Below are 13,570 nucleotides of genomic sequence, written 5' to 3' on the forward strand. Positions count from 1 at the left end.
TTCACTGGCTATAGGCAGACTTTTCACTCCAGACCTACAATCAGCATGAATTTCACATTTCAGTTGCCTGAGTTAGCCCTTATGGTATAAATAGTAGGAAATTCCCCTGAGAGAAATACATGTTGTTTTTAAAATTGAAGCTCACGTCTTACTTTACAAGCATCAGATTCCTTATGAGAATTTCAGAAGAAGCTGCTTTAAGGTTCACTGTGGCTGATGATGCAATAATAAGTCTAGGAAAAGAACGGTTTTCCTGACTATCTGCTGCAGGCCTGGAGGTGTCCTCCAGTATTCTCCCGCCCCCACCAAGAACCCATGTATCCTTCAATTCTCAGCTACAGCACTGAAATTCCAGTGCTTTTCTGGCCCTCCACGGGACATATGTGGGAGAGTTTTCAAGTTTGTTTTCTTTTGATTCATTAACAATTCAACGGCAATTTTTTTAAGGAAACAAAATTATTGCCTTAACAGGAAAACACTGTTTTTGGAAGCTGTAGTTCACTTTTAGGCATACCAAAAGTTTGAAAGGAAAAGAAAACAAGCCAGAAAATGAAAAAAGTGCCATAAAATGACCACTGATGCCTGCGTTATATGAGCTTTCTTTTTCCTTAGAGAAAAACCCTTTTAAAAAGCATTTTTTAAAAAGCTTTAAAAAATCACTACTACTCATCACTACTAAAAAGCATTTCTGAAGGCTAGCAGATGACACCACCCATGTGATTACAAATTGATCTTAGTATTACTTATGAATAGCATCATTTTATCAAGGGACGTTACTCAAAGACTTATAGACACTATCCTCAAAATGTATTCTGTCCTTAAGAAACATGAGTCAGTAATTTTCAAAACCAACACCTTTAGAGACAAACACCTTTAACACTTCTGACATCCCTTTACCTAGAGATTGACTACATCCTCAGAAATAAATTACTTTTGAAATATCCGTGTGACAGAGATCACTATTAACACAAAATTTTGAGGCACACAAACCAAATGGCAACTGTTAAATGATTTGCCGAAAAGCCAGTGCTGATTCAGAATCATCAGGCTACTAAAATACAGCTGCTCACAACACGTACAAGATTAAGTTAACAAAATTCACTGCAAATGTATTGACTAGTTATTCTCCATGTTGGCAAAGCTTATTAAGCTTGAAGGAAAGTTATTGTCTCAGCTATAGGAGCTTTCAAATCCATACTATTTCACTGGCAGCTACTTTATGAGAAACAGGTCATAAAATTGTGTTTAAACTTTACCATCATACTTTCAATTGTTCTGTTTACGATTAAATCAAAGCTTGAGAATATTTATGGGCTAAAGGATGGGCAAAGCAGCGAAGACAGGGTTATGGTTTTTTTTCAGGGATCTGGAGCTTCAAAATCGTCAGGAAATCACAGCCTCATGACCTTCTTTTGCTCATGCACTAACAATTCACAACACCATGCATTTTTCCAGTGCTGTTTTCTCTTTTTGGCAAGACTAGTATTCTCAAACGAGGAGACTTCTTATTTTCTCTGGAGGTAGTCTAACTTTAACTCTTCTCTTGCCTCCACCCCTACATATTTTGAAAGTGCCCTCCCAAACAATGAGGAGGTATAATATAACAAGACTAGAGGATGGAATGACTGTTACACAGTCTGTTATAGTTTTAATGCATTCAGAACGCATTTATTACCAATCCTTCCTGTGCACTAGCTATCTTATATTTTTGTATGTGTAATAATTTGATTTCAGAATGAAAAAGGTAACACATTTTCTTTTCCTATGAGTACAATGCTAGCATCAGCAGCGTGGTAACCATGAAGTCTTCTTCAAGCAAGTTAACCCCTCATATGGCTGGACTTCCAATGATTACCGTGGATGGCCACGCTACAACTTTATGTGTTTCTAAGCTTTTCAGTGAAATACGGTTTTATAAAATAAATGCCAGAAACCTATTTTGCTAATAACTAAATGCAAGCCCCTTCTCACAATGTTCTATTACGTTGTTCTTTCAGTCCCCTACACACTGATATCAACAACAAGCCTGTAACCAAATTTGTAAGACTAAGGCACACTTGGTTTACCTTTTTTTTGTAATATAAATAAATCATCCATCTTTTCCCCCATGTTAAATAAACAGCAAAGGAATACTTGACCAAGTTTTGCTCCCTGACAGTATGGGCTGTTGGTGATCATCCACATCTGAAAGCAGCAGAGCAGAAGTCTGGAAAATCAATTAAATTGCTCTCACGTGCCCTGATTTGATGTCCGTTTTAAGTGGTTTTCAATGTTGTGGTAACTGCAAGCAAATACGGAATAAGCACACTAAATAAATCCTTTCCTCTTAGGAAATGGTTCAGGGGCCAGAAAGAGGTATCAGAAAGAACTTAATTTTTTTTTTAACAGAATTAGGATAAAACCTAGAGTATAATACCTAGTTTAGCAGGTATTTCTAAAGCCAGAAAAACATAAATTCACGAGCTAACCAACTGTTAGGTAGTGGTTGTCGGCAAGGTTTGTGGGGAGGGAAGAGAAAGAGGCCAGTTTCACCCAGGAGATAAAGAGTCATGATTTCCTGCAGTTTCAGCTCAGTTTGGGTTTTATTTTCTTCTGCCTCACACTCTTTACTGTATCACTGTTTCCCTGAAAGTCTCTCAAGTGAGTTTCTCTCCGTCTACAACTTCAGCCACTGTTACACAACACGCGTGTTCCTCTTTTGCCTGCCCGCCCCCCTCGCCCCTCGCCTCCCCTCCGGGAAGGGAACAACCTGGGAGCGGAATGACAGTGGCCTTCCTGCCTCTGATGAAACCATCCCACAAGTGACATTATGAAGCTCCAGTGAAGCTGTGGCCGACGCTGCATTTTACAGAACCCGGCCAATGTCACCAGGAGGGGAATTCAGCGCAAGAGGCCGGGAATCCCCAGGGAAATCTCTAGAAGCGAGGGGTATCCCCCCTGTTCTCTTTTCGGCAGGTTCAGAAAGGGCTCGGAACTGTGCGCCCTGCCGGGTACAGGGGGACGAGGTGTTGCTGCGCCGGGGGCGGGGGTTGGGGTGTGCAGAACAGACACGGAAGACCGCAGGGTGGAGGAAACGGGGGTGGTCCCCCTCTCCACAGCCGGCACCTGCATTTCCCAACCGTCCGGCGGCGCGGCCGAAGCATCCCGAGCCTATGCGCCCTGGACCCGCGCACCCCACCCAGACCAGGGAGCGCGGGCGAGCTGCCCTCCGGCGGGGGGACCCCTGGCTGGGGAGGGGCGGTGCGCCCCGGTCATCCCCGCAGCCGCGGCTCTTGAGCCGGCCGTGGAGGGCGGGAGCGCGGCGGGTACCCCGTGGGTTACCCGCTCCGGGACCTGTGCCCGGGCGTCCAGCCTGGCCCCAGGCTCCGAGCGGACCCGTTGCGCTCCCGGGAAGCCCCCGGCGGGCGTACCTCGGATGTAGGCGCACTTGCTCTCGTCCAGCTGGCTGGAGGCCGAGCCGCCCATGGTGACGGTGCCGGAGGACGCGGAGCGCCGCGGCTGCAGGGGCGGGAGGGACTGACGCTCCCGACGGCGCCCGCTGCCCGCTCCTGGAAGTTGGTGCGACGGCGCTCCGGGCTCTGCAATTAAAGGGCAAACTTCCTCCGAGAGGCGCGGCCTGCCGGGGCGCCTCCTCCGGGTCCTCGCCCTCTGAGGATCTGTGGGCCGGCCCGGAGCTGTCTTCCCGCCTTCGCTCCAGGGGTGAGCTCCGAGGGGATGGCGGGTCTGGAAGGACTTTTCTTCTCTCCACTGGCTTCTTATTTTCGCCTTGGGGTCAGAGGACAGTTTCCTTGGTGACCGGACACCTCTGAGGCTGGAACCTTCGCCCTCACCTCTCAGGAGGTGGAGGTCAAGGGCCCCTTGCTTTGCACGCCCTGCCCTTTGGTACCAGAAGCAACAGTTCTTCTGGAGCATCACCGAAGAACTTGTTAGAAATGCAAAATCTAGGCACTTTTCCCCTACACACACACACACACACACACACACACACACACACACACACAGCCTCACCGAAGAACTTGTTAGAAATGCAAAATCTAGGCACTTTTCCCCTACACACACACACAGCCTCCAAGTTAGAAACTGTGGGAGTGGGGCCCCCAGTCTGATTTCATGGGCTCTCCAGGTAATTCTGAGGCCTGCTGATGTTTGAGAACCAAAGGTAAACTGTACCTTCCTGCAGCCTAGAAGTTGAACTAAGGAGGCAGTTAATTCAATTTAAAGGATTTGTTAAAGCGTCTGCCTCCCATGTGGGAGACCCGGGTTGGATCCCTGGATCCAGAAGATCCCCTGGAGAAGCAAATGGTAACCCACTCCAGTATTCTTGCCTGGAAAATCCCATGGACGGAGGAGCCTGGTAGGCTACAGTCCACGGGGTTGCAAAGAGTCAGACACGACTGAGAGACTTCACTCACATTTACAAAACAGAAGTAGAATCCTGGATGAAGACAACAAACTTAAAGTTGCCAGGGGATAGGGGGTGGATTCTTTCAGGGGATGGATCCAGGGGAAGATCCCCTGGAGAAGGGAAAGGTTACCCACTCCATTATTCTGGCCTGGAGAATTCCATGGACTGTACTGTCCAAGGGGATGCAAAGAGTCAGACACAACTGAGCGACTTTCACTCACACACACACAGTGGATGGATGGGGGGAGGGGTTGGGAGAGTGGCACTGACATATACACATGACTATGTATAAAAAAGGTAACTAACAAGCACCTACTGTATAGCACAGGGAACTCTACTCAATACTCTATATGGGAAAAGAATCTATAAAAAAGAGTGAATACATGTACCTGTATAACTGATACACTTTATTGTACACCTGAAACTAACACAACATTGTAAATCAACTATATGGCCAATAAAAATTTAAAATGAAGAAGAAGAAGAAGTCGAGCCAAGGAGGGAGTGGAGGATGAAGGGAAAAAAGAGAGAAATAGAAAAAAATAGGGAGAACCTAAGGTTGGATCCTACAATAGGCTTGCAGTCCAGTGACTTCTTGAGATTTGATCAAAATCTGCTCTTGCATCTTTAGATTCCCTTCCTTTCCTTGACAAACTAGAAATAGTTCGTTAGAAAGGGCACTTGTTCTTTTCCCACAACCACTGTTTAGCTTGGCAGCTCCTCCCAAACAAGAACCAGCTTGGTAGAAGGGTCACCATTCATCTCTCCCTATTCTTAGCAGTCAGATTTTAGTGACTCTTGCTGACTTAACCTTCAAGGTCAAAGGATCTGTTCACACAAGAACCAGGCCTGAGGGGGGCGTTTTTCTCTCCATAGTTACTTATCTAGCGTTCTAACACAACGATTTCTCATACCTCATATCCAGTCTCTCACATCTTATGTTCCAGTCCGTCAGTAAATCCTTTCAAATCAACTTTCAAAATATATCCAGTGACCAACCATTTCTCATCCTCTCCACAGCTATCAACCCCATCATTTCTCACCTGCATAATTACAAATGCCTCAGAACTGGTCTGTCTCCGTCAGAGAAAAGCCACAAAGTCTGTCACTGACACAAGCCCCGACTTCCTCTCTGCCCTCATCTACCACCCACTCTGCCTCCCCTTCCAGCCCTACTGGCCTTTTTGCACTGCTCGGGCACCCAGCTCAGGGCCTTTTATGCACGTGCTCTTTCTTCACCTAGCTTTCTCTTCCCTCAGATAATCCTCATGGCTTCCTTTCCAACTGCCTCACTTCATTCAAATCTCTACTTAAATGCTAATATATCAAAGATGCTTTTCTCAACCCCCTGTTTAGATGAACCCCACCAGGCTTCATCCCTCTGCCTCTTCCCCTGTTCATATCACCCAGCATCATCTGACATATGTTTCTTCCTGGCTCTCCCCCACTGAAATGGAAATTCCATGAGGTCAGAGATTGTGTTTGTTGATGCTGTTGTTTCTGTTTTTTCTTTCTTAAGAACAGGGATTTTTATGTTCTCTGATAATATGTTCAATGCCTAGAACAGCACCTAGCACATAGTAGGTGCTCAATAGATAACTCTTGAATAAGTGAAGAAATGAAATATAAAATATAAGAATCTGCAATCAACAGAAGCTGTGATCTCAGTGGATCAAGAGCACTTCCAGATAGCTATTCACTGATTTGAGCTGTTCAGTCTTCAACTCTTTTCTTAATATTCTAGTCAGCTCTTAGTATTAAGTGTATCATATCATATCATTCTTCTCAGAAAAGTAATTCCTTTCATTATACAAATTGATATAATTATACCTTAGAATGCTGTTATTCTTATTAAAGAAAACTAGTTTGGATCTCCTGTCAGAGTAGAGTTTTAGCTTGTCACCTCTTGTTTGGGAATACACTGAGAAAAGACTGATTATACCAATTTATCATTCTTTGCTCATTTGTAGCATTCACAGAATGAATAAGGTACAAGGAAGGGTTTTGTGTGGTGTAGTTATTAAGATTTATAACCAGACAGTTCCAGCCTGGAACCTGACCTGAACATGTGACCTGGTCAAGTTTCTTAACTTACCTGTCTTAGTCTCCTTATTTGTTAAACAGAGTTAATAACACTTACCTCACAGTGTAGTCAAAATTAAATTTTATTGGGTCTGTGAAGCACTTAACCTATCCCTAGGAACATAGTAAGTGTTCAGTAAATGGAAATTAGGATTTTTATTATCAGTAAGGAGAACAGTGGTCAGAGAGGCGATTTTCTAGAGAAAGTGGATTTTAATTGGACCTTGAAAATCGTTGATGTTGTATTAAGCAAGAACTTCTGCTCCCTTTTTTCCCCAAACAAATAAAGCTCTTTTTCCCTAATCGGTTTACAGAAAAAATTAAGGAATTCATTATTTTAGTCATAGTATTTAATATTTGCAAATCCTAAGTGGGAATCATTTTATTAATCACACACTAAAAATGAGTCTCTAAGCAATTCGATAGCTTTTTGAACCAGATTCAACTTCATGTGATTCAAATCAGCTAATTTAGGAAATTTCCTTTGAAATGTTAGTTTTTGTACTGCATCGACATTTGGGGGCTTAAAATACTGTTAAAGACCATTTCTTTCAAGTAAATTTCACATACTAAAATGGTTACCTTTTTTAACATCTTTATTGAGATATAATTCACTCAAAGTATCTTTTTTTAAAGGTGCAATTAGTTTAATAGACATTTCGCACCTTGAAAATGTATGTATGTTTTGGAATTCCTTCGCATGTCATAGAATTATGAACCTCTTGTTTGTCACATTCTCGTTTGACTTATATACTGTAACACCCACTGCATATTTTTTTTTCCACTGCATATTAAATGCATTTTGCTTCAGTAGTTCAGTTCAGTTCTCTCACTCTTTGAGACCCCATGGACTGCCAGGTTTCCCTGTCCATCCCCAACTCCCGGAGATTGCTCAAACTCATGTCCATCAAGTCGGTGATGCCATCCAACCATCTCATCCTCCGTCGTCCCTTTCTCCTCCCACCTTCAATATTTCCCAGCATCAGGGTCTTTTCAAATGAGTCAGTTCTTCGCATCAGGTGGCCCAAGTATTGGGAGTTTCAGCTTCAGCATCAGTCCTTCCAGTGAATACTCAGGACTGATTTCCTTTAGGATGGACTGGTTGGACCTCCTTGCAGTCCAAGGGGCTCTCAAGAGTCTTCTCCAACACCACAGTTCAAAAGCATCCATTCTTTGGTGCGCAGCTCTCTGTATAGTCCAACTCTCACATGCATATGACTACTGGAAAAACCATAGCTTTGACCAGATGGACCTTTGTTGGCAAAGTAATGTCTCTGCTTTTTTTTTTTTTGAGTGTTCATTGTTTTTATTTTTTTATTTATTTATTTTTTATTAGTTGGAGGCTAATTACTTCACAACATTTCAGTGGGTTTTGTCATACATTGATATGAATCAGCCATAGATTTACACGTATTCCCCATCCCGATCCCCCCTCCCACCTCCCTCTCCACCCGATTCCTCTGGGTCTTCCCAGTGCACCAGGCCCGAGCATGTCTCATGCATCCCACCTGGGCTGGTGATCTGTCTCACCATAGATAGTATACATGCTGTTCTTTTGAAACATCCCACCCTCACATTCTCCCACAGAGTTCAAAAGTCTGTTCTGTATTTCTGTGTCTCTTTTTCTGTTTTGCATATAGGGTTATCGTTACCATCTTTCTAAATTCCATATATATGTGTTAGTATGCTGTAATGTTCTTTATCTTTCTGGCTTACTTCACTCTGTATAAGGGGCTCCAGTTTCATCCATCTCATTAGGACTGATTCAAATGAATTCTTTTTAACGGCTGAGTAATATTCCATGGTGTATATGTACCACAGCTTCCTTATCCATTCATCTGCTGATGGGCATCTAGGTTGCTTCCATGTCCTGGCTATTATAAACAGTGCTGCGATGAACATTGGGGTGCACGTGTCTCTTTCAGATCTGGTTTCCTCAGTGTGTATGCCCAGAAGTGGGATTGCTGGGTCATATGGCAGTTCTATTTCCAGTTTTTTAAGAAATCTCCACACTGTTTTCCATAGCGGCTGTATTAGTTTGCATTCCCACCAACAGTGTAAGAGGGTTCCCTTTTCTCCACACCCTCTCCAGCATTTATTGCTTGTAGACTTTTGGATAGCAGCCATCCTGACTGGCGTGTAATGGTACCTCATTGTAGTTTTGATTTGCATTTCTCTAATAATGAGTGATGTTGAGCATCTTTTCATGTGTTTGTTAGCCATCTGTATGTCTTCTTTGGAGAAATGTCTGTTTAGTTCTTTGGCCCATTTTTTGATTGGGTCATTTATTTTTCTGGAATTGAGCTGCAGGAGTTGCTTGTATATTTTTGAGATTAATCCTTTGTCTGTTTCTTCATTTGCTATTATTTTCTCCCAATCTCAGGGCTGTCTTTTCACCTTACTTATAGTTTCCTTTGTAGTGCAAAAGCTTTTAAGTTTCATTAGGTCCCATTTGTTTAGTTTTGCTTTTATTTCCAGTATTCTGGGAGGTGGGTCATAGAGGATCTTGCTGTGATTTATGTCGGAGAGTGTTTTGCCTATGTTCTCCTCTAGGAGTTTTATAGTTTCTGGTCTTACATTTAGATCTTTAATCCATTTTGAGTTTATTTTTGTGTATGGTGTTAGAAAGTGTTCTAGTTTCATTCTTTTACAAGTGGTTGACCAGTTTCCCCAGCACCACTTGTTAAAGAGGTTGTCTTTTTTCCATTGTATATCCTTGCCTCCTTTGTCAAAGATAAGGTGACCATAGGTTCATGGATTTATCTCTGGGCTTTCTATTCTGTTCCATTGATCCATATTTCTGTCTTTGTGCCAGTACCATACTGTCTTGATGACTGTGGCTTTGTAGTAGAGTCTGAAGTCAGGCAGGTTGATTCCTCCAGTTCCATTCTTCTTTCTCAAGATTACTTTGGCTATTCGAGGTTTTTTGTATTTCCATACAAATTGTGAAATTCTTTGGTCTAGTTCTGTGAAAAATACCGTTGGTAGCTTGATAGGGATTGCATTGAATCTATAGATTGCTTTGGGTAGAATAGCCATTTTGACAATATTGATTCTTCCAATCCATGAACACGGTATGTTTCTCCATCTGGTTGTGTCCTCTTTGAATGTCTCTGCTTTTTAATATGCTGTCTAGGTTGGTCACAGCTTTTCTTCCAAGGAGCAAGCATCTTTTAATTTCATGGCTGCAGTCACCATCTGCAGTGATTTTGGAGCCCCCCAAAAAATAGTCTGTCATTGTTTCCATTGTTTCCCAATCTATTTGCCATGAAGTGATGGGACCAGATGCCATGATCTTAATTTTCTGAATGTTGAGTTTTAAACCAACTTTTTCACTCTCCTCTTTCACTTTCATCAAGAGGCTTTTTAATTCTTCTTTGCTTTCAGCCATAAGGGTGGTGTCATCTGCATATCTGAGGTTATTGATATTTCTCCTGGCAATCTTGATTCCAGCTTGTGCTTCATCCAGCCCGGCATTTCGCATGATGTATTCTGCATATAGGAGAAAGCAATGGCAACCCACTCCAGTACTCTTGCCTGGAAAATCCCATGGACGGAGGAGCCTGGTAAGCTGCAATCCATGGGGTTGTTACGAGTCAGACATGACTGAATGACTTCACTTTCACTTTTCACTTTCACGCATTGTAAAAGGAAATGGCAACCCACTCCAGTGTTCTTGCCTGGAGAATCCCAGGGACATGGAGCCTGGCAGGCTGCCATCTATGGGGTCACACAGAGTTGGACACGACTGAAGCAACTTAGCAGCAGTAGCAGCAGCAGCATTCTGCATATAAGTTATATAAGCAGGGCAACAATATACAGCCTTGAGGTACTCTTTTCCCTATTTTGAACCAGTCTGCTGTTCCATGTCCAGTTCTAACTGTTGCTTCTTACCTGCATACAGATTTCTCAGGAGGCAGGTAAGGTGGTCAGGTATTCCCATCTCTGTAAGAATTTTCCAGTTTGTTGTGACCCATACAGTCAAAGGCTTTGGCGTTAGTCAATAAAGCAGAAAGTGAAGTCACTCAGTCATGTCCAACTCTTTGTGACCCCATGGACTGTAACCTACCAGGCTCTTGGGATTCTCCAGGCAAGAGTACTGGAGTGGTTGCCATTTCCTTGTCCACAATAAAGCAGAAGTAGATGTCTTTCTGGAACTCTCTCGCTTTTTCGATGATCCATCGGATGTTGGCAATTTGATCTCTGATTCCTCTGCCTTTTCTAAACCCAGCTTGAACATCTGGAAGTTCACGGTTCTATAGTTCACGTACTATTGAAACCTGGCTTGGAGAATTTGAGCATTACTTTGCTAGCATGTGAGATGAGTGCAATTGTGTGGTAGGTTGAGCATTCTTTGGCATTGCCTCTCTTTGCGATTGGAATGAAAACTGATCTTTTCCAGTCCTGTGGCCACTGCTGAGTTTTCCAAATTTGCTGGCATATTGAGTGCCACACATTCACAGCATCATCTTTTAGGACTTGAAATAGCTCAACTGGAATTCCTTCACCTCCACTAACTTTGTTCATACTGGTGCTACCTAAGGCCCACTTGACTTCATATTCCAGGATGTCTGGCTCTAGGTGAGTGATCACACCATCGTGATTATCTGGGTCGTGAAGATCTTTTTTGTATAGTTCTTCTGTGTATTCTTGCTACCTCTTCTTAATATTTTCTGCTTCTGTTAGGTCCCTACCATTTCTGTCCTTTATTGTGCCCATCGTTGCATGAAAAGTTCCCTTGGTATCTCTAATTTTCTTGAAGAGATCTCTAGTCTTTCCCATTCTATTTTTCTCCTCTATGTCTTTGCACTGATCACTGAGGAAGGGTTTCTTATCTCTCCTTGATATTCTTTGGAATTCTGCATTCAAATGGGTTTATATTTCCTTTTCTCCTTTGCCTTTAGCTTCCCTTCTTTTCTCAGCTATTTGTAAGGCCTCCTCAGACAACCATTTTGCCTTTTTGCATTTCTTTTTCTTGGAGATGGTCTTGATCCCTGTCTCCTGTACAATGTCACGAACCTCCATCCATAGTTCTTCAGGCACTCTGTCTATCAGATCTAGTCCCTTAAATATATTTGTCACTTTCACTGTATAGTCATAAGGGATTTGATTTAGGTCATATCTGAATGGTCTAGTGGTTTTCCCTACTTTCTTCAATTTAAGTCTGAATTTGGCAATAAGGAGTTCATGATCTGAGCCACAGTCAGCTCCCGGTCTTGTGTTTGCTGACTGTTTAGAGCTTCTCCATTGCTGGCTGCAAAGAATATAGTCAATCTGATTTCGGTGTTGCCCATGGTGACATCCATGTATAGAGTCTTCTCTTGTGTTGTTGGAAGAGGGTGTTTGCTATGACCAGTGCATTCTCTTGGCAAAACTCTATTAGCCTTTGACCTGCTTCATGCTGTACTCCAAGGCCAAATTTGCCTGTTACTCCAGGTATCTCTTGACTTCCTACTTTTACATTCCAGTCCCCTATAATGAAGAGGACATCTTTTTTGAATGTTAGTTCTAGAAGGTCTTGTAGGTCTTCATAGAACTGTTCAACTTCAACTTCTTCAGCATTACTGTTCAGGGCATAAACAGATTCCCATGATATTGAATGGTTTGCCTTGGAAACAAGCAGAGATCATTCTGTCGTTTTTGAGATTGCATCCAAGTACTGCATTTCAGATTCTTTTGTTGACTGTGATGGCTACTCCATTTCTTCTAAGGGATTCTTACCCACAGTAAAACACATTTCCTTATGTTCTCCCTTGAATAATCTTTGAAGGTTGTGCTAACTGTAGGCAAACTGTAAAATTTAATTAAATTTATCTCTGAACCTCTCCCATCTTTCCTTAACACTCTTTTCTCCTCTTCTCTTTGTACAATTTCTAAAGAATGCCTAACTTTATCAACAAAACTCTCATAGGTGGTTGTACAAAATAGAGTTAACTATTGAAAGTCATTTTATGAACAGTTTTTTGTTTCTTTTTAAAATGAAGCTCCTACACTTACTAGCAAGATTGTTTCAATATTCTAATATGGTCTGTCTTTTTCAGAGGTACAAGGTTTAGAATCTCCAGTCACCATTCTGACATTGACTTGCCTCATGATTTGGGGAAATAACTCAAATTTTCTAGTCTTTATATTTCTTTTCTTCAAAATGAGTATCTGTGAAAATTAAATGTGTATATGTATAATACACATAATACATACTAATATGTCCAGCATATATTTCACAATCTCTAAATGAAGCAAGCATGAAAAAGGTAATAAATGAAAATGTGCTTTAATTACATAATAATGTTAATTCTTTTTATTCTTGTGCTTATTATAGTACCTTTGATTTGTGTCCAACAAATCACACTTTCCAGGAGGCAGGGCATCAGGACAAATCTTGAAAGGGAAAGCAATGTGCCTATTATATTTTAGTTGTACATCTGAAAAAAAATTGTTTTCATGATACAAGCTATAGAAAATGAAGCTGGATGAAAAAGAGAATATGTAGAAGATGGAATCCAATTTCTGCTCATCAGTGATTCTTGAGGGGAAGTTTCAAAAGGTCCAAGGATGTGTGGAATTTTTATTAGAAAAAGTCTTCTTTTTTTGAGTTTATAAAGATTGCTTCGGTTCAATGTGCTTTTCAAATATGAATCACCTCAATTGTATGTAGATCTCCCTCACAGTGTAAGACCTTAAACATAGAGTAGAAGTCAAAGTATTTTAACAGAAACTGACAAAGGCTTGAAACTAAGGATGACAAACTCTAGACCCAACAGGGCAAAGACCAAAAGCAACCAAGGCCGGAAGTGAGATGCTGGTGGCCTCGGATCCCTGAGCACAGGTCCAGCCATGTTACTTCCACCTCATGAAGATGGGTTTTGTGATGGGTTGAGCTGTGGGCATGGTGGTTGGGGTGCTCTTTGGCATCTTTTCCCTTCTCAGGGTCAGAATATGGGGTCAGGATAGTATCAGGAAAACCATGATGCAATGTGATGGCACCTTTAGCACGTTTTGGCTATCAGGATGGACATACAATGCTAATCAGGGCAATGTTGCCCACTTTATCCACCCTTTCCCATCAGTCCCAGTCCATGTACT

The 13,570-nt window shown here is 42.2% G+C and overlaps 1 protein-coding gene across 1 annotated transcript in view; it reads right to left on the bottom strand.

Moving 5' to 3' along the window:
- NIBAN1 (niban apoptosis regulator 1) overlaps positions 1-3,571 on the bottom strand; it is a 194,580-nt gene extending 191,009 nt beyond the window's left edge. The window contains exon 1 of the mRNA XM_061160917.1: positions 3,411-3,571. Coding sequence (XP_061016900.1) covers positions 3,411-3,465 — 55 coding nt within the window. The 5' untranslated portion in view covers positions 3,466-3,571. The remainder of the gene's footprint in view (positions 1-3,410) is intronic.
- Positions 3,572-13,570: the final 9,999 nt, after the last annotated feature.

Source organism: Dama dama, chromosome 14 (assembly GCF_033118175.1).
Source record: "Dama dama isolate Ldn47 chromosome 14, ASM3311817v1, whole genome shotgun sequence".
NCBI classification, from domain to species: Eukaryota; Metazoa; Chordata; class Mammalia; order Artiodactyla; family Cervidae; genus Dama; species Dama dama.